The 22,192-nt window shown below is 34.3% G+C and overlaps 1 protein-coding gene across 1 annotated transcript in view; it reads left to right on the top strand.

Annotated features, from left to right (window-relative positions):
- MALRD1 (MAM and LDL receptor class A domain containing 1) overlaps positions 1 to 10,290 on the top strand; it is a 365,316-nt gene extending 355,026 nt beyond the window's left edge. Inside the window, exons 29-30 of the mRNA XM_032474166.1 lie at positions 7,283 to 7,358; positions 9,982 to 10,290. Of these exons, the coding sequence (XP_032330057.1) occupies positions 7,283 to 7,358; positions 9,982 to 10,062 (157 nt within the window). The 3' untranslated portion in view covers positions 10,063 to 10,290. The remainder of the gene's footprint in view (positions 1 to 7,282; positions 7,359 to 9,981) is intronic.
- Positions 10,291 to 22,192: the final 11,902 nt, after the last annotated feature.

The raw sequence follows: 22,192 nt of genomic DNA, 5'->3' as shown, positions 1-22,192 counted from the left end.
TCAAATTTTCTAAGACACGGTGGTACTTCGGGGGTTCCATTACATCCACCCCCGACTCTTTGCTCCCATCTTCACCTAGATAGTTATTACTGATGAGCCAGCCATCTGGTATAGTTTCAGTCTGATATTTTCAAAGATATTTGTTGAAACAACCTAGTGGAATCTATGGCTGCTTTCTCCAAAATAATGCTGTGGGGATTTGTTACTTTATTAGCCTAGGTTGTAGGGACAGAATGCATATCATAAAGGTGTTCTCACCTGAATTGGAGATGGTGTGCGTCTAAGCACGTGGTTTGTTTATGTTTGCTTTTTTGAAAGTGAAATTGAAATGTAACTTACTGTCTTGCTTAAATTTTTACAATTTGCATTAGAGATTCTTAAAGTCAAAGTTGTGTCCTATGTTAAATGAATGTGGAGATTTGCATACCCATTTCCTGTACTGTCACCTCTGGCTCAGCTCTGTTTCCCAGTCCTCAGAGTGCCTCTCTCCAACTTCCTATCTACTTCTCATCTTGTCTTATATTCCTCTATGTGCTTATCTCGGCAAACTGCCAGAAATCTATCCTCATTATTAAAGGAACAAAATAGTGTCTAAATTTTAAAATCCATGATACCTCTCTTGAAAAACAGTCTATTCAAACAGGCTAAAATTTGGACTGGAAATGATCAGAGACCAGGTGTGAAATAAAACTTGTCTAAGGTTGAGAAAAGAAAGATGGTTATGTGAATCATGAGGCATCGACAGTTACACAAGACACACGGTACACCAGTCTCTTCCTATTACTACAAGTTAAAAATGAACAAACCAAAAAAACTCATTTTTATAGTTTCTAAAATCAGGAAACAAATTAAAAAAAAAAAAGAGCATCACTCATTAAGTTTTATAATGAGACAGAGAAAAACATTGTTAGTACTCTGGCTAAGAAACAAACATTTCTAAAAATATGTCTTCTTGACAGAGAGGAATATGTTTAATGAACGTTCAAAATAGATATGAGTACAAGTAGGAACCAGAAATATTTTATTTTTAATTAGGATTTTATAATACATTTTCCTTTTATCTGAAAGATTAGCACACTCACAAAGACTTCATAGAAAGTCTTAGGACTGGAAACATTTGGAAAAAACTAATTGAAGAGTTTAAAATGACAGAGGTAGCAATGAGTAGAGTAGAATTGAGATTTGCTTCTCTGGGACACCCCAGATTCACCATAATCAGGCTAAGCAAAATTTAATATAATAGGCATGACTCCCAGAATAAATGAATTCCATATCCACTAGTCAAATGATTGTATTTCATAATTTAGATGGATTGTTCTTTTTTTTTTAAAAGTCACATGTACTTTTATGGTTGGAAAACATTTTCCCCAGTAGTAACAACTCAAATACTTCATAGTCTAAAAATTCATGTCAAGACCCTGATACTCATACATGCATATTTCAAACCTCTCATTTTTTCAGAGATACGTATGAGATATTAGGAACACAGGCCTTTATCCTTCAAATATTGTAAAATGAGTTATTTGTAACCAATTAGATTTTTCTCCAATAATATGACTTTTTCTGTTTTTATATAAAATAGATAAAAGGACCATCCCTGTTCTGTTCTACTCTGCTTATCTTCAGGAAAGCCTCCAAGCTACTCCTGTGGGCTGACATTTAACTAGTTGAAAAAAAAAAAATGGAAAGAGAGGGCGAAAGTAGGTTCCCAGCCCACTTAAAGTCTTGGGCTAAGCAGAAAAGAGATCTAAACACAAATGTGACTCCACGATAACAACAGTGAAAATGGAAGTCTTTTCTGCCTGGGTGTTGATGAAGTATATTGCTGGGCATGGAGGAACAGGGCAGAGAGCGAGTTAGTGGATTTTGTTCCATCATTAAGTCTTTGGACTATATGCATTCATTAAGTTATCCTTCGTATAAACATTCAGTTGATTCCCATTTCACTAGGTGCTGTGATGGAGAGAAGAGTAAACTAGACAAGGTCTTTCTCCTCTGGAGGACTTACAGTCTAATGGGGAATGAATCTCATTTGCCCCATCTGTAAAAAAGTCATGAATAGGATGATCACAAAGGTCCTTGCTAACTCTCAATAAATAAATCTATTTTTTAAGTGAATATTATTTGCCACTTCCTTATGTTTTTCCTTTATCCCACTGTCCTTTCATAGATCCAGGGCTTTGGGGTCAAGAGAAAGAAGTAGGAAGTTTAAAAGAAGATATAAATGGCAAAAGGAGGGGGGAAAAGAAGTTAAAGAGAACACCACTGGACTATTAGTGGGCATCTACTTGTGGTAGGCATTTAAAAAAAATGTAATTTCATCTAAGAGACAGAAACCTGGTAAGCTGACCCCCTAAAAAAGAAATTCTAGAGGCAGGAATCATATACTGATCAAGTTTGTAAGTCAGGACCTAACACAGTACTTGGTCGATAGATAGTACATGTCCTAGAAATGCTGGATAAATTTAAATAAATAAGTGATAAATAACATAATCAGCATTCTAGCATCCCGCCGTCTTAAGGAGTGGGTCAGCACATCATAGACATCATTTTCCTTCAGGCACTTAGGACAGTTATCTCTTGGACCTTAGAATGTTCTTCAGCATTTAGAAACAAATATAGAAATCAATTCTTTAGTGGAAGCATGAGAGCAAATTCTGCCATACACACATGCCCAGCATGTATCTTTTGGGAAATCAGTGATCATATTTATCCCTTCAAATCACCTTGATAGTTGCATTATGATTGCCCAGTTTCAGAAAGTGTAGTTCTTCATACTTTTTAGTAGACAGATTTTTTTACAGTAGAATTTTACAATACTAGGTGTTAATAATATAGGACTGGGTGTTTGGTGGATTTGACTGTGAAGCCTGACCAGTTTCTTAGGCACACAAAAATGACATACTAGTAAGTTAGAGAAAAACATGTCTGTTGTTAATAAAAAGAAAGTAAACCACTAAGAACAACCAAAAATAACAATTAATTAGTAAATAAAATTAATAAGATATACTCATTAAGCAAATTATAAAAGTAGATTAAAATTATTAATTAATAAACTTGCAAAGCACATAAGTAGATGTTTATTTTGAAGTGTAGACTTGTCAATAAAAACAACTCAGGCATTGTCTTGTCATTCTTGCTTTGTCACTCCCCTGATAGCCATTCATCAACATTCAGAGTGATATCTATGCTCACTGTCACCTTGTTTTTCTTTTAACCTAGATAAAGTTTTATTCACTTATTTCATCTAAAGAAGTTTACATTAAATGGCAATTGGACTCCTACCCTAAAACTGACCAAACACTGGCATAATATTTTTTCTCATACACTAGCATTATAATTTAGTTTTAATTAGTGAAGATTTTATAGCTCCACGAAACTAGAGATAAAAATGTTTATCAGTTAGATACCACTTCACTCCTTTTGGGATGGCAAAAATAATGAAATAGAAAATAACAAGGTGTTGGTGAGGATGTGGGGAAATAGAAACCCACATAGTTTATTGATCAGAAGGTAAAATGGTGCAGCTGCCATGGAAAATAGTTTGGTGCTTCCTCATGACCTAAAATATAATCTCCATATAACCCAGCAATTCCACTCCTAATTATTTACCCGAAGGAATTGAAATGGACACTCAGATACTTACATGCCAACTGTTCATGGCAGCATTAGTCTTGGCAGCCAAAAGGTGGAAACACCTCAAGTGTCCAACATCAGGTGAATAAACAAACAAAATGTAGCACATGCATACAATGGAATATTATTCAGCCATAAAAATACTGAACTTCTTACACATGCTACAATATGGATGAATCTTAAAAACATGATGCTAAGTGAAATAAGCCAGACATAAAAAGATAAATATTGTATGATTCCACTCACATGAAGTACCTAGACTGGGTAAATTCATAGAGATATAAAGTGAATTAGAGGTCACAAGGGGCTTTAGGAAGGGGAGAATGGGGAGCTATTATTTAATGGCTATAGGATTTCTGCTTGTGGTGATGAAAATGTTTTAGAAATATATAATGGTGATGGTTGCACAACACTGTGAATGCAATGAATGCCACTGAATTGTAAACATTTAAAAATGGTTAAAATGTCAAATTTTGTTATATATATATAAAACCACAGTTTTTTAAATTAATAATTAAGTTAATAAAATTAATATTACTAAAAACCTTTGAATTATATACTTTAAATGGCTGAGTTGTATGGTGTGTGAATTATAATTTAATAAATCTATTATAACATATAAAATATAAGCATTTACCTCAAAGCCATGTTTACTGAATGCAACATAGGTGAATATTTGTCTTATTTTTGTTTTTCTTCATTGCCCATCTACAATAATTTGAGATATCTACTGTAAATACTTTCATGTTTTTAATCAACGCTAAAACAATTTTGTTAGTTAATAAGCCATGAAGTCAATTCCTTTGGAGGTATCCAAATGCACACTAAATTTAAATTGGAAACTCACATCGGAATTATCCTAGTTCTGCACTGATGTATCTCTGTTTAGCCTCCTAAAGATGTCACCTTACACAGTGCCTGCACATACTGGATGTAGCCGGAGCTTAATCATAATGTAAGGTACTGATAATTTAAGTGAGGAAAACTCAGGTGATCCAGGCAGCTTCCTTTCCTTTGAACTTCTAAGTCAGTGCCCTGCTCATTCTAGGAGGTGGTTCCATTCTTGGAAATCCCAGCTCTTAAAGAGCCATCTGCCTAATGACAAGTACAGTAAGTTGAACATAGCATTTTTTAGCCTAATATCATTGCACCACAGAACTGGCAGGAAAACTTCATAATCAGACATTTTTGCTTTCCGCGTATCAGGATCCATCATTTTAAGTAAAATTGTTTATGTTTGAATATTAATTTTATATAGTTGATGAAGGTGGAAAATTAATATCATAGAACTTGAAATAATAAATGTATGGAGTTGACATGAGAAATTAGTCGATCTATGGGTAGTAGGTAATATTTTACCTTTTAAGTAGGAAAGACATTAATAAGCAAGCCCAACAATTCAGAGATTTCCTTTATTGGGAGACATACCCGTGACCTGGGAGAATAAAAGTTTGAGATCGCCAATAAACATAACTTGAAGTAAACATAATTTGCTCACCTTCCATTACTCATCCCATGACCCTTTCTTCTTCTATGACAATTCCATGTCCTTAGACTTATATATCACCCTTCTTTCTTTATAGTCACCCAGTCCCTAAAGGCTGGCCACTTCATTTTAATAGAAAGTTATTTAAGACTGAAAATCCTTCTGGAAGAAAAGTAGCTTCCATACTGAATTAATAGGATTGGAAAATTGATCAATTTACTTGACTTCCACCTGCCAATCTTGGTTTAGGTCATCTGGGGCCCCAGCAATTCAAGGCAAAAATAATCACCTCACATCAAGATCTTTTGTGTTGCTTGTGCCTCACTTCTATCCAGCTGACAGCCAAGCCTGTCCCTTCAGTGCCTGGTGGCCTGCCCAGCCTTTGGACCATCTGTCCTGTCTCGTCTTATGGTTTGGGTTTCCTTCTGCTTCCTGATTTCAGTCGAGATTAATTTTTCTGAGCTGTCGGTGTCTGTGGCTGTCCCACCTTTAACTCCTTCCCAGTTTCCACTTGTTTGAATCCTCCCTCCATGTTCAGTCTCTCCTGTCCCAGCCTTTGCTTTCACATCTTGACACATTTCAGAATGGCCCTTCACCTACCACCCAGTTTCAGCTTTGAGAGCAGCCCCGTCTAGGCTCATGCCCTAACTTTGCCACATACTGAGTTTCCTGCTCTGAGACCTGAACGCTGACTAGTCTTGGAGAGAGAAAAGGCCAAGAATCAAACACCACTTATTCAATTTAATTAGAGCAACTCATAAACTTTCAATTAGTTGTTAAGGAATTTATTTGTTGCCTCATCCAATTAAAATTATATCCTTGCTGCTTTTTTTTTTTTTTTAACAAAATAACACACAAAAATGGCTGCTATGACCCTCTTCATCATTAACCAAAATGTAGATGCAATGAGGGCCAACTGGTTAAGCTATTAAATATTTAAGCCAATTGCATAGAAACAGTGGAGGTCAGGAAGCTTAGAAGACACTGAATCTACAGGGAGAATGCATTGCCAGCCAACCCAATAACCCAGGTTTACGCTGTTGGGCTCGCTAATACCGTTACTTTTTAGGAGCGGACCATGGAGTTTGGTAGATGAAATAAGAGGTCATATCTCTGATAATTTCTTTTCAAAGAGTACATCAGTAAGAGCTTCCTCTTTACCACCTATTCTTTTAGGATTTAAGAGTATGTTATTAACAAATATTGTCTTTATACTCTAATAAGGCAAAAATATTCATGCATTGTATTTATTTTCTTCCTGGCTGCCTCCTCAAGACACTGGCAACCTTTCTGGAATTGGTCCTCCATTCTCTACTATGTGTATTTGTACGTGTGTGTGTGTGTGTGCATGTGTGTGTGCGTGTGCATGTGTAGGGTTTTCCTTGTATCTTCAACAGGGTGTATGTAGTTATCTGGTTATATTTATTTCGTTCCTGTGATGAGCATTTTTTTCTTCATCAGTTGTGACCAACTATGCCAGGGCTCGTTGTCTTCCAATAAGTCTGTTGACTCGTAAATAACTAAAGTATAGGAAGGAAATGGTCATTTAGGAGCTCAGTTAATCAAAGTAAATTACACAGATCTAGACCAATGTGTGCAGTTACCAAGGGCACGTCTCCTTGTGATTCATGAAAGGAAACACTAACATAAAGATCTCTTAGAAACACTCATGTTTAAACCTGCTGTTTAAAATGTTAACTACTATGACTCCTGTGCTACGATCTTTATGATGGACCCTGTCGTGGAAGAGTCCACACAATACACAAGACAGTTTGACACTTTTCAAGTCTGTGGGACCTCAACGTGGCCTTTCCTTATAACCTGTTCGGCTTTATGTTACATTGTTCTTTCTAATGTTGTACCCTTTTCATTACTTGAGTAATATTTAAGAAATCAACTTTAAGAATAACGTTTTTACGTGCTTGGGTTCATTTGGATCTAAATATTCAGAGATCAAATTGCATTTGCTTTCTGGAACGTGGTTGCGTTGGTGTCCTGCAAAAAAAAGTCTTTACTTACGGAAATGCCTTCATAAAAATAAGTACACTCGCTAGACAATTTGTCTCTCAAAGGTTTCCACCAGATAACAACCTGAAAATGTCCTCTGGTGCATTTCAGTACGGTACTTATTTTTCTTTTTGTGGCCCTGTGTGTTTTAAGGAAAAGGAAAAGAAGTGTTCACTGTGCATTTGTTAATCCAGTTTACGGGAACGGGAGCAACCCAGAGAAAACAGAGGTAAGTGGTAATGGGCAACCATATTGTTTCAGAATGGGGAACACAAGCACACAAATGTGCACAAACACACACACACTGAGTGTTGTTTGGACATGTTCCCACATCACGGCTCAGAGATAGGTTTTAGTGGAGGTATTCCATTTGGGGATGGGAAAGAGTTTCAGTCTCTAGTAAACAGGCAATGAGCAGTTTCCATTTCAGTCTGCTTGTAGACACAGTTCACTGTTCAATGGCTTTGTGGTCACTGTTTATCCCCGAAGAGAGCTGACAAATCTGGGAAGTATCAGTTTAACCCACAGAGTTGAGTCAGCTGCTCACCGTAACTCTTCACTGACTGTTCTTCATGCTTTATTCCCAAACACAAAAAGGAGGATAACGTTCAGTGCTTGACTTCAATCCGGGTGTGGGCTGCGGGGGCCACCTCCTTATCGCTTAGAAGGAAAAAGGAGAAACCAAAGTGCGTTGCGTCTTGCATGGCCTTTTTTAGGGCTCCTCCTTATCAGTGCGGTGTGAAGTAGGCAAGAGAGAAAATGGGAAGCAAAACCTCTCTTCCCCTTCTTTGGGTAACGTGGCCTCCACCTGGGTATAAAACAGCGTAGTCATGACACACCGCTCCTTATGTCTGAAAGCTTCCTTCCATCTGATTTTAGAAATATTGTATCAAATTCATTCTCTTGTTAAAGTCAGCATCTAGAAAGCTAGTTTTAATCTTCCCCTATTTTTTAGAAATAAAAATAGGCCATAAACAGTTGTTACTGGTCCTGGAAATGAGTAGCAAAGGTGTCAGATCAGGTGTGTTCTAGTATTTTTGAGTGATGTGGTTGAAGTCGACCATAACCCTTGACTTTCTGCTTTCTGTTACCTGATAACTTAGAAGAGGAAAGGAGAAATTAAAGTGGGTTACATCTTCAATAATGACATCATACACACTTTTAGTATTGTTTCACTGGGAATGAAGACAAGAAGCAAGGTATTTCCCAGAGCACAGAGAGAATTAATGTGGATGATTTTTTGTCAATTCAGTCAAGACACAGAGTGAAAATGGAAATGTAGCTCTACTTACTGGATAATAAAGAAAGAAATGCATATTTAAGAAACCAAATGCAATGTATCCTCTTGACAAAGTAGGAAGGTGTAATGTAAACCTATTTTCATTTTTTTACTAAAGAAAAGAAAATTTAATCTTTAGCTTAGTTTAACTTTTAGTATCTGAAAGTTATAATGATGTAAGGAATTAAAATATGTTTTAAATTTCACTTTTTTTTATTAATCATTCCTCTTTTATATGCTTTTTCCTTCCATTAAGAATGGCTTGAGAAGAAATCCTGTCATATCACTTGACTTTTGTCACTATTTTGATTTCTACTGTTTCAGAAACAAATGACTTTGTATTAATTAAACTAAGTGCACCTTCCCTGACATTATAACAGAGAAAGAGACTTCTTCAAAAATACTCTTCTAAACAGTCTTAGAGAAAATTCTCATATTCTGATATAGAAATTGAGAGACTAGTACAATGAACCAACACGTACCCATCATCCAACTTCAACAATAATCAACCCACAGTCATTCTTGTTTCACCTCTCCTGCCACTCATTTCCTCCACCCACCACAATGGTGGTGATATTTTTCAAAACAGACTTTATTTTCTTTAGAGCAGTTTTCAGTTCAGGGCAGAAAGTACAAAGATTTCCCATATATCCCTGTCCCCACACATACGTAGCCTCCCCCATTATTATTAACACCCCCCACTAGAGGGGTATATTTCTTACAATGGATGAGCCTATCCTGACATGTCATTATCACCCAGAGTCCACAGTTTACATTATGGTTCATTTTTGGTGTCAACCAGAGTGTTTTCAAGCAAATTCCAGATATCATTTGATTTTACCAGTCAAGATTTCACTTGTACCAGAATAAGAACTTAAAAACCATAAGCCACAGTTAAACACTTAACAGTAATTCCATGACAAAATCAAACATGCAGTCAGGGTTCAGCCTACCCCAGTTATCTCTTAAGTAATAGCAGGTTTTATACTTTGTTACTGTTGTTTTTAAACATCAGGATCCACATAAGGTATATGCATCCACAGACACGTCTCTTAAGTTTCTTTTAATCTCTAGGTTTCATTCTCTCTTATTTCTCCCTTGCAATTTATTTGCTGAAGGAATCAGGTTGGTTATCCTGTACAACTTACCACATTTTAGATTTTCTAATATACACTGCAAAATATAATTCTCCCAAATGAAAGCTGTTGGGTTTTTAAATATATATATATTTGTTTTGCTTTGTTTAACCTACCTATAATCAAAATAGCAGACTTAGAGAAATCAGCACCATAGAAGGAAGTAGTCAAAATCCCGGCCACTGCATTGCATTCCCCAGCCCACCACAGGCCAGGGAGGAGGCAGTGGCTCCTATGCCCAGAGGACGCTGAGCAGACAGCGAGGCGAGGCCTGTGTCAGGGGTGCAGACAGTGTGAACTGAGGTGTTGAACTGAGAGTTGGGAAGCTCTAGTTATTCCTCCAGTGAAAATCCACTAAAAACTCACTGCATCCTGCAAGTAAGGAAGTCTCTTATTTTCATGCAAAATTGTAACTTTTTCAATGTGTTTTTCTTTAGAGTTCTGTGTACTCCTTCTCAAATGCATTATATGATGCAACTTCAAGAAGCCCGGAGACCATATCGAATCATCTCAAATAGCGCCATCAAGATCAAGTACGATCTCGTGTGTATCGTTTACAGAAAATTCCAGTCCGTGAAATCTGATAGAAACTCATCTTACGCAATAGTAACAATAGAAGGGATTCAGAATACCACTCTAATTATTACATTTACAAATGATTTTTCTTACTGAGTATACTGAATGTTTTCATGGAATGTGAATCAGAACCTTATGTTCATTACATATCCAAATATTTTAATAAAATATTCCACTTAAGTTTTTTGGTTTCCTTTGATTTTATTATGGTTATTTTTTAAATGGTGAATCAAATCGTTTCAGATCCTGAATATAAAGAAGTTTAAAAATGCTTATTTCTATGCCATCGGGCTTAGAAATAAAAGTGAACTGATTTAGTATACAAACTAGCAGGAGTGAACTAATCACATAATTTTAATCAACATAACCATGAGTAAAAGTTTTTTCTGCATTTTGGAAAAAAATGTGACAAATTACCATCCTAAACTTGCCTTCATTCAAATAATCATTTAGCATCTATCTTAATATAAATACAAAAATAAACATTTAACATCTATCTTTACATAGATATAAAAATAATGCTAAAATATATGTTAAGAAGCTTCTTGTTCTGAACAGAATAGAGAGCCCAGAAATAAATCCACACACTTACGGTCAATTAATCTACAACAAAGGAAGCAAAGATATACAATGAAGAAAAGATAGTGTCTTCACAAAATGGTGCTGGGAAAACTGGACAGCTACATGTAAAAGAATGGAATTAGCACATTTTCTCACACTATATCCAAAAATTAACTCAAAATGTATTAAAGACCTAAACGGAAGACCTGAAGCCACAAAACTCCTAGAAGACAATATTAGCAAAACACTCTGACATAAATTGTAGCAATACTTTTTTGGATCTGTCTCCTAAGGCAAAAGAAACAAAAGTAAAAATAAATGGGACCTAATTAAACTTAAAAGCTTTTACACAGCAAAGGAAACCATTGACACAATGAAAAGACAACCTACTGAATGCCAAAAATATTTGCAAATGATACAAACAGTAAGAGGGTAACATCCAAAATATATAAACAGCTCATACAACTCAAAAAACCCCAAACAACCCAATTAAAAAATGGGCAAAAGACCTGAATAGACATTTTTCCAAGGAAGATATATAGATGGCCAGCAGGCACATGAAAAGACGCTCAAATCACTAATTATCAGAGAAACGCAAGTCAAAACCACAATGAGAGATCACCTCACACCTGTCAAAATGGCTATCCTCAAAATGTCTACAAGTAACAAATGTTGGCAAGGATGTGGAGAAAAGGGCACTCTAGTACACTGGTGGTAGGAATGTAAGTTGGTGCAGCCTCTATGGAAAACAGAATGGAAATTCCTCAAAAAAGTGAAAATAGAATTACCATATGATCTAGCAATCCTACTCCTGGTCATATATCTAAAGATAATGAAAACAGTAATTCAAAATGATACTCGCACCCCATTGTTCATAGCAGCATTATTTATAATAGCCAAGATATGGAAGCAACCTGTGTCCATCACAGATGAATGGATAGTGAAGATGTGATATATATATTTTTATATATATATATAAAATAGAATATTACTCAGCCATAAAAATGAAATTCTGCCATTTGTAACAACATGGACAGAGAGTATTACGCTTAGTGAAGTAAGTCAGACAGAGAAAGACGAATGCTTTATGTTATATATGGAATCTAAAAAATTAAGACATTAATATAACAAAAAATAAACAGACTCACAGATATAAAGAACAAACTAGCATTGCCAGTGAAGAGAGGGAATGGGAGAGGGGCAAGATAGGGATGGAAGATTAAGAGATACAAATTACCTATGCATAAAATAAATAAGCAACAAGGATATATTGCACAGCATAGGGAAATACAGACATTATTTTGTAATAATTTTAAGTGGCGTAAAATCTACAATTTTTTAAAGCAGCAGCTTTGGGCTGCAAGAAACAGAAACCTCCTTACTCAAACAGCTTAAACAATGTGGCAATTTTTATCCCACAAATTGGGCTACTGGGAGCTAGGGCATCTGTTTGCTTAGTTATTGTAACAGCTTTGTGCCTTCAGCAAGGACTCTGATTCTTTACAATTTCAATTCTCTCGCTATGTTTGGGACTTTTCTGAGCTCACTATAGGGGAAGTTGTACACTGTAAGTTTCACTACCAACATTAGTGCCTTTTCTGAGAATACAGACTGGAGAGAAATACTACTTTTCATTAAACTTGCAATAAACTTAATCTGAAATTTTATCCAAGTGAATTTTTCAGCCCCATTAACTGCATTCTAGCTTTGCTTTCTATGAATATCTTGTTTTCTAATTGCTGCTTTTCTATTAACAACAAAATTCTGACCTTAGAAAAATTCACCCAAGAGCATCAGTTGTTGTTGTTGCTGTTGTTTTGTTGTTTATAGTCATGCCCCTGGCATTGTGGGACATATGCATTTTGGGATGTTTCACTTATTGTAGCTTAAAACTATCATCGAAATATGTTGAGGATCTTTGTGTAACCTTACAGGATTTGTAAAGAAGCAGAGAATTAAAATTCAGGTATAGTTTTAGCAAAGACCTCAAACCTACTGCATGGAACATGTAGAGAAAGTGTACTTTCTTACAAAAGAAATAATAAAAATGATAATCCAACCTAAGTTGGCATGTTTCACAGGCACATTGAAGGAATTCATAACATACACATAGCTCCTGACTGCGACTAATTACGGAAAATCTACAGAAGATGGAAATTAAGAAACTCGTAAGAGTATTTAAAATTTTCTTTAGGTGCAAGCTAAATGTCCTCTAAAATGTTTAAATCAAACATTTGTGAGGTCTTATAAATACACACAGCAATTCTATGAAACTGAAAGAATGAAACTGATTTTTCTTATTCAATAAGTAGATGAGGTAGGTGCCTGTGTTGTTTTCATAATGTAATGTGAGATTTAGCAATAAAAATGTATTTTTATTTGCATCTTTCTTCCTCTGAAAACTTTCTGATGTAAGTCCAAATTTGTACCATTGTGATTTTTAAAATAGGCAAAAGAAGAAAAATAGAGGAAGGAACAACAGGAAGCATACAGGATTCACAAATTACATAACTCAGCTTTAAATCATGAAAATATCTCAAATACTACAATGGACAGATAATTTACTGAAAGTAATGTTTTTGCTTTGTTTTGTTTTGTTTTTTTTTAAGCTGGCAAATGTCGGGAGAATGGATACCAGTGAGTTGTGCTGACAGATTCTCAGGGATTTAAGAACACAAATATTTAAGACAGCATCTTATTGTTGTCTGGATTCACATGACCAACCTTCTCTTTCCCAAAATATACTTTAAGCATATTAGTAACAAACTAATAAGTACTGATTATCTGCCAAGTACTGTTCTAAGTATTCCATGTGTCTTCTCTCATGAACATGGATATAATGTGCTGTGCATTATGGTAGACAGCCACATGTGGATATTTAATCTGAAATTTAACTAAAATTAACTGAAATTTTAAAATGCATTTCTTCAGTTGTACTGGCCACATTCCAAGTGCTCAACAGCCGCATGTGGTTTGTGGCCACTGTGTTAGGTAACAAGGAGAACATTTCCATCATCACATAAAGTTCTCTCAGAAAGCACTGGTTTAGAGCAATGTCGAAACATTTTCCTATAAATAGTAGAGCAGTAATCTCCATAAATCTAATAAGCACTAAAAATATTTCTCAGGATGTGTATTTTAACTAGAATCAGCCACTTTAAGCATGGTGATGATAGTAAGTTATAAATAAGACAAGGCATATTTAGCTATAAGCAAACTAGCAAATGTGATAAAGAAGTTTATTTTAATAGTGCTTTCTTGGCATATAAATATAACATATCATTCTATTATACCCAAATCATCTTTGCCTATTTTTTTCTACATTTAGATGGCATTTTGAAAAAAATGTGTAAGAATTTGCTTTTCCTTTTTCATCTTCTTGACTGTCAGTCATTTTTCACCTTTAGCACACCAAGAACTAAAGATTCATGAATCCTTTAAATAGTAACTGCCTTCTATTTAGCCTTAAAGGGCAGTACTTTAGGTAAACCAACTACTATATTCATGCCAATGTCTTCCTCAATAAGTAGTCTTAAACTTTATTCTTAAAAATAAAAACCAGGGGAAATCCATAAAAGGACTCTGAGGTGTTTTTTTTCCAAAAAGCATTTTAAAAAATAAGATTTCAAGTATATATTTCACTGTGTCAACAATGACAGCTTGCTAAGTCTTCATGTTATTATCCTTTTCTGTCAACTTGCAAAACACCTGGGATTTCACTGCTGATATGTCTAGAAAACCAATGCAAGTGTTATTATCTAAAATAAGAATCATCAAACCCAAGACTTTGCTCTTTAAATAATTACAAGTGAAGGCACCACTTTGTAATAATCATCCACTTTGTGAAATTTCAGTGAAACTGGTTACATGCCACACCCTGAATTAAAAAACTCTAACTATGAATCAGTTGAAGTATGCATGAAAAAAAATGAATTAATGATTATAATACTTAAGGATCCACTTAAAAGTCACTCTGGTACATGTCATTAAACATCCTGAGAGAGTGAAATGCTCTAAAGGAACTCATTTTCAAAAAAAAAAAGAACTCATTTTTTCTCTAGAACATGGAAGCAATAATAAAGACCAGTTTTATTTTCCTAATTTTTGAAGTATTTATTTAGTCCTAGTTCTAGTCCCTTTCAAGACAAGTTCCTTGGAGTTTTATAGTATTTGCCCAGAGCTGTGTTACTGAGAAATCAGCTGAGGGAATTACCAGTCAGTATATAATTTGGGGCCAGTAAAAGAAATGCAGCAAAACAGATCAGGAATAACAAACAAGGTTGTTATTTGTCTAGCTTGCTGTTTGTCTAGCTAGCTTTTTTTTCCCCAAACAGATATTGACCATTTAGTCCATCACTAACCATAAACTAGTGGCTAAAGAAAAAATTAGTCACTGTAGGGTAATTATATTTGTCATTAATTTGTTCAACAAATATTTGTAAAGAAATATTTATAGTGGAAGACGTGAGACAAGGCAGTGAGACAGTGAGAGGAGATCTGAGTAACAAACACGCTATGTAATGTGGCCTCGTCCCACCTGGGATTTCTGTCTTCCCCTCGCTGCTGACCTCAAAACTCTTCTCCCCAGCTTCTTCAAATATACCAAGTAGGAAATTAATAAAATAAAAAATTTATAAAATAAAGTGGATCATTAAAACTAAGTGTTGGCCCTTAAAAAAGAGTAATGAACCCCTGATGAAACAAACAAACAAAAAACTTTGGGGAAATAAATCATAAAATAAAAAAGCTCTAAGTCAAAGAAAAAAATATACAGCCAATGTCAGAAATGTAAATGATAAAATCATCACAGATCCTACAGATAGTAAGAGGATAATGATATTAAAAAAAAAAAAGACAGAAATCTTTACAACCAAAAATACTACAATATCAAGCTTTAGAAGCCAGTTACAAGTAATTTTTGGACATGTAATGTACAGCACAGTGACTGTAGTTAACAATACTGTATTGTACATTTGAAAGTTGCTAATAGAGTAAATCTTAAAAGTTCTCATCACAAGAAAAACAAACTCAATATGCAAGGTGATAGATGTTAACTAAACTTATTGTGGTTATCACTTCATGGTATATACATATAGCAAATCATTATGTTATACACTTTAATACAATGTTATATGTCAATTATATTTTGATAAAACTAAAAATATAATTCTTCATTATAAAAAAGTAATTTATATTACTGAATACTAACAAATTTGGAAATCTGGATAAAATTCATGATTTTCTAGGGAAGTGCCAATTACAAAAATTGATTTAAGAGATGACAGAAAACATGGAGTAATAATTATGGAGGAATTGAGAACTCAAAAAGCTGGATGGCTTCAAAGGAAATTATTTCAAATCTTATAGAAACAGAGTTCTATGCTATTTAAACTATTCTAAGCCATCATTCCCAATTTTAATCATAACACCTACATTATGATGTTAACAAAATTAGAAAATGGCAAAGAAAAAAGTAATTTGGACTCATGTACTTATAAAAATCAACAAAAAAAATCCTGCATTAAATTTTACCAACTCCCAAGCAAGCCAAGTTCTCTCTGATGGGAAGTTGCATGTTAAGCAAAGACACATGAAAATGGAAGATGGCTGGACTGAAGGCAATAGAAACTGAGACATCTGAAGGAAATGCCTAGAAAGATGGTGATCTTACTCTTGCCACTACGATGCTCAAAGCAACTCTGCTTCAAATCTTTCACACGTTCTGATTGTTCTTTTTCTTTAATTTTGAGAGCTCCCTGGTATATAACTAGGAAATGTATTCATTTAAATGGCATTAATTCTGTCCAGGTAGGTAAGTAGCACACTCAGACTCATGTATCATCCTACCCTACATGTATACACAGATGTTGCACTGTTTGGAGAGAAAGGAAAAGTCCTTATGTTCGGACAATGTGCAGTCCAACAGAGAGCTTTGTAATGGTGGAGCAAACAAGCTACTGATACAAGTTAGGCTCTTAAGAACAATACATAGATATAGATGTAGGCGCAGATGTAGCTGTAGATATAGACACATGTATATAGATGTGTGTGTGTGTACATGTATATACACATATATACACATAATAGAGAGAGAGAGAAAGAGAGAGAGCATATTGTTCTAGTTTGTGTTAAATTATAAGACTGAGTCCTAAGTCCTTTCTTTTGCTATCCTCTTTTTAATCCATTCTAGTCTAATTAAGACAGCTTGACCATGGCCATCATGGGAAGAGGTCATCTCTCCACACAGGGTCAGCTGAGCCAAGACAGAATGTCTGGTGGCCACTTCTATGTCTGCACAGTTCTTAGGTTCATGGCACTCTGTTCCTCAAGAAAACCCACGGTAACAGTCTAGAGGCAGATCTTTCCCCTCCATGTAAAAAATGTTAAGGAACTTACACAGAAGCTAAAAACAACTTCTCAAAAGATTTTTCTTTTTTAATTCAATATCGGTCACTTTACGTACTTAATAATGTGCCCATTAGAAAATGTATTTTTTTTTGTAGTGCCTAGAAAGCTACAAAAATCTCCTTAGTTTGTGACTAATTTATACATCTTCCTACCACATGAATCCCCCGGGAAATTTTTATCAGAAAAAGATTGGAATTTCACTTTTTGAAGGACTTTTGATGAAGTACATCATAATCAGAGATATTATACTATAAAATTAAATAGAATAAAATATTTAATTTTCATTTAAAATTATAAATGTTAGCAGAAGAAAATGGTGCAAAGTAGCCTCTGCCCTGTGTATGATGAAGACAAGACAAATTATGCCTGTGCCAAGCAGGATTATCATGACCTAGAGATTTCTGAAAAAGAATTTCAAGATTCTCAAGAGCACTAGACATTTTGCTCTCAATGGATACCTATTTGGCAGATACCCATTTGCAGTTCCTTGAAGCATCTGCATTTCTCCACACTCAAATTGCTTGCCAGATATAAATATGAAAATAGACAATTTCTAATTCAAAGGAATTCCAGTTCCATGCTTGGTATAATACATTTCAATGCTTGATCATTTGGTATTGCCACAGTCATTAAAATCAATTCTTTGAAACTGAATTACTCATTTGATGTGCTTTACATTAACTGCAGCACCACCTACCATACTGAAATGTATGTCAGAAAGAGAGAGGGTATCTTCCCAAGGAAAGCCTGCCTCTGAATGATTATTTCTATCTGATGTTACAGAAAAAGCTTTGACAATAGGCACATATCAATTCCGCACAATTCAGCTCGTCCTTCTATGATTGATGCATAATAGATACCATTGTAGCTGCTCCAAACATCCTTGTTCCTCTTCGTCACTCTCTATCACACCATGACTTGAAAGACAATGAGCACGTTGCTGCATTTGAAAAGCTTTGATCTACTGCAGCATCTAGAGGCAGAACTGAAAAGAAAGAAAGGGGGATGGAAGGAGATTTCAGAAACCCAGCCCAGTGCTGCTCATTCCCATGTGGAGCATAAACCATCACCAAGCCAAAGATGAGAATGAATGAGTTCAATTAATGCAAGAAAACGGCCCATGCTGGATGTGTTTCTATCAACCATATTATACCAGTAACTATAATTTGAAAGTTGAAAAAATAGGAACACATTAGTATTAAAATCTCAACTTCTTTTATTTATATGTTTTATTGGAATGGAATGTGTTTTACAGCAACTGAAAAGACAAATATTCTATTTTCCCTATGTCTTTGGATCCAAAATATCAATGTAAGTGAAAATGAAGCAAAAAGTATTAGGAACAAATTAAGCAGTGTTCTTCCCATTGAAAGCTCTGCATTAAAAATTCCACTTCTTGCCTGGGGCGCCACACTGATTGTAAATTTTCAGTGGTATATTTTGAAACATGATGCCCTGGAAGGTGATTTTATAGTGCCAATTTATTATTCTCCTTACCATTGCAAGGAATAGAAAGTGGAAGATTTCATCTAATTGCTTGTTGTTTAGAATAAAATACCTTTTTAAAAATTAAAACCTTTTAATTAAAAAAACTGTGATAAAATTCACATAACATAAAATGTACTATTTTAACCATTTCTAAGCATACAGTACAGTGGTATTTTGTATCGTGACATTATTGGGCAGTCAATCTCCAGAACGTTTTCATTTTGCAAAACTGAAACTCTGTACACATGAACACTAAATTCCTCGTTCCTCCCTCCCCTCAGCCCCTGGCCCCAGTCATTCTACTTTCTGCCTCTAAGAATTTGTCTACTCTAGGTACCACATATAAGCGGAAACACACAGTATTTGTCCTTTCATGACTGGTTTTATTTCATTTAGCATAATGTCCTCAAGGTCCATCCATGTTGTAGCAGGTGTCAGGATTTCCTTCCTTTTTAAGGCTGAATAAATAGAATAAAATACTTTAAAACTTCTACTATTATTTTTCATATTGCTGAGACTATATATAGAACAAAATATTGTCTACCTTGTCCACTGGATTCTTTACTATATTAATCTTAGTTATTTTATATTTGAATTTGTAGAGAGACTATGGCATGAAAAACGGATGATGTTTATTGACTTTAGAATGAAGCATATTAAAATAAATTTGTAATTTCAATTTATAACTAATGTTTTATAAGAAGAGAACATCAGGTCTTCATTAATTAACAAGGCTTTTTTTAAAGCATAGCACTTTTTATTCTAGAGATTTCCTGTATTATATAGGTAAATAATTGTATTTTTATTGATTGCTGTAAAGTATAGAATGTATATTAACTTATCACAGCCAACCTTCAAATACCATTTCATGTACAGCATAAGGATCTTACAATAGCATTTTTCCATTTCCTCACTCTTAATCCTATATGCTGTTTTTGTTGTAATTTTTACATCTATGCATGCCAATACATTGTTAGTACTTCTGCATTATCTTTTAAAGCAATTAAAATTCTGAAAAACATCTACTATAATTTACATTTTTTTATATTCTTTTCCAATCTATAAGAAATTATAGTTCCCCATGCTATACAGTAGGTCCTCGTTTTTATCTATTTTATATATAGTAATGACACTCTTTTTAAAAAGTTCATTTTTAATTAATTTATTTTTAACTTTTTTTATTGAGTTATAGTCATTTTACAATGGTGTGTCAAATTCCAGCGTAGAGCACAATTTTTCAGTTATACATGAACACCATTATTTTTACCCTTTTCAATACACGATTTCTTTAGCTACATCTTAATTTCCGTCTGACATCCTATTTGTCTGCCTAAGTAACTAGCATTTCTTTTAACATAGGCCTGATGGCAGTACATTCTTTCACCTTGTGTTTTACTTGGAAAAGTCTTTATTTTGCATTCATTTTTTAAAAGATATTTTTGCTGAGTATCAAAGTCTGAGTTGACAATACAAAAAAAGGTGTGCTGAAAGATTTTCTATTATTACTTTGAAATTTCATTACTTTGAAGAGTGAAAAATATGTCATTCCATATTATTTTGGGTTGTAGAGTTTCTAGCGAGAAGACTGGTGAAGTCATTATCTTTGTCCCTATCTATGTAATGTATTTTTTTTTTTCTGTTTGCTTTCTAGATTTTTCTTCTTATCATTGACTTTTAGCTTTTTGACTATAGAGTGTTTAGTATTACATCTTCCTTTGTAATCTGGATGACTTTTATTTCTTTTGGTTGCCCAGTTGCCCTTACTAAAACCTCCCGTACAATGTTGAACAGAAATAGTGAGAAAGGACATCTTGATGTTTTCCTGATCTGGGGTAGAGTATCCAGTTGTTTATCATTAAGTATGATATTAGCTGTGGTTTTTTCAATAGATGCCCTTTGTCAAGTTGAGAATGATCCCTTCTATTCCTAGTTTTTTGAGTGCTTTTATTATCAAAAAGTATTAGTTGTCAAAACTTTTTTCTGCATCTGATAAGCTGACCTTGTGATTTTTAAATTTTATTTTTTATTATATTACTGTAATATAGTATTTTCAGTGATTTTCAAATGTTGAACCTGCCTTGCATTCCTGGGATAAACCCCATTTGGTCATGGTGCACAATTCATTTTTCATCCTGCTGGATTCAGTTTGCTAGTACTTTATTGAGAGCCTTTGAGTCTGCATTCGTAAGAGATATTGGTCTGCATTTTTCTTTTCTTGTAATTTTTTAAATCTGATTTTGATATCAGGTTAATACTGGCCTCATAGAAAGTTGTAACGTTTCCCTTCTCTTCTAATTTTTAGAAGAATTGGTGATTAGTTCTTTCTAACTTTGAATGTTTGGCAGAATTTAGTGGCAAAGCCAACTGGGTGTGGGCTTTTTTGTGTGGATTCAGAGTTCAGATGTTAACCTGCATATCTACGGTCTCTTTATAAGTTAGTAGAATTGCCTTTTATTTTCTGGAGTCAGTTTCAGCAGTTTGTACATTTTTAGGAATTTGTCCATTTTATCTAAATTATCTAATTTGTTGGCATTCAAGTGTACATAGTATTCTTTTAAAATCTTTTTTATTATTATATGGTCAGTAGTAATGTCTTCTCTTTCATTTCTGATTATAGTAACTTGAGTCTTCTTTTTTTCTTGGTCAATCTAGCTAAAGATTTGTCAATTTTATTGATCTTTTCAAAGAACCAGCTTTTTCATTTCATTGATTTTCTCTATTGTTTGTCTATTCCGTATTTCATTCATTTGTGCTCTAAACTTTTTTTTTTTTTTTTTTTGCTTGCTTTAGGTTTAGTTTGCCTTTCTTTTTCAGTGTCTGAGGTGAAACTTTGGATTATTGATTTGCAATCTTTCTTCCTATTATAGGGATTTATTACCACAGATTTACCCTAAGCACTGTTTTAGTGTCATCCAATAAGTTTCAGTACATCGTCTTCCTTTTTATGTAACTCGGAATATTTCATTTCCTTTTTGATTTCTTCATTGACCCACTGGTTATTTAGGAGTGAGTTGTTTAATTTCCAAATATTTATCAGTTCCCAAATTTTTCTTGGTATTGGCTTCTAATTTCATTCCATTGTGACCAGAGAACATACTTTGTATTTCTTTTCCTTTTAAACTTTTTGAGCTTTGTTTTTCAGCCTAGCATATGGTACATCCTGAAGGATGTTCCACGTACACTTGGGAAGAATGTATAGTGTGTTATTTTTGTTGGGGGAGGTGCGTGAGAGTATTCTATAAATGTCTGTTAGGTCTAGTTGGTTTATAGTGTGGTTCAAATCTGTTTATTTGCTCATCTTCTGTCCAATTTTTCTATCCATTATTGAAAATGAGATACTCAAGTCTCAGATTACTATTGTTAAACTGTCTATTTCTCCCTTAATTTCTGTCAGTATTTGTTTCTTATATTTTAGTAAAGTGTCATTGAGTGCATATATATAATCCTTAGATCTTCCTGATGGACTGTTTTTATCAGTGTAAAACATCTCTTTTTATCTCTAGTATTTTTTATTTTAAAGTCTATTATGTTTGATAGCAGAATAGCCACTCCAGCTTTTATATGGTTGCCATTTATTTGATATATCTTTTTATCTTTTCTATCAATCTGTTTGTA

The sequence above is a fragment of the Camelus ferus genome, chromosome 35 (genome assembly GCF_009834535.1).
Source record: "Camelus ferus isolate YT-003-E chromosome 35, BCGSAC_Cfer_1.0, whole genome shotgun sequence".
Lineage (NCBI taxonomy): Eukaryota > Metazoa > Chordata > Mammalia > Artiodactyla > Camelidae > Camelus > Camelus ferus.
The sequence above is the reverse complement of the archived record's forward strand: the minus strand, read 5'-3'. Positions and strand labels throughout refer to the sequence as shown.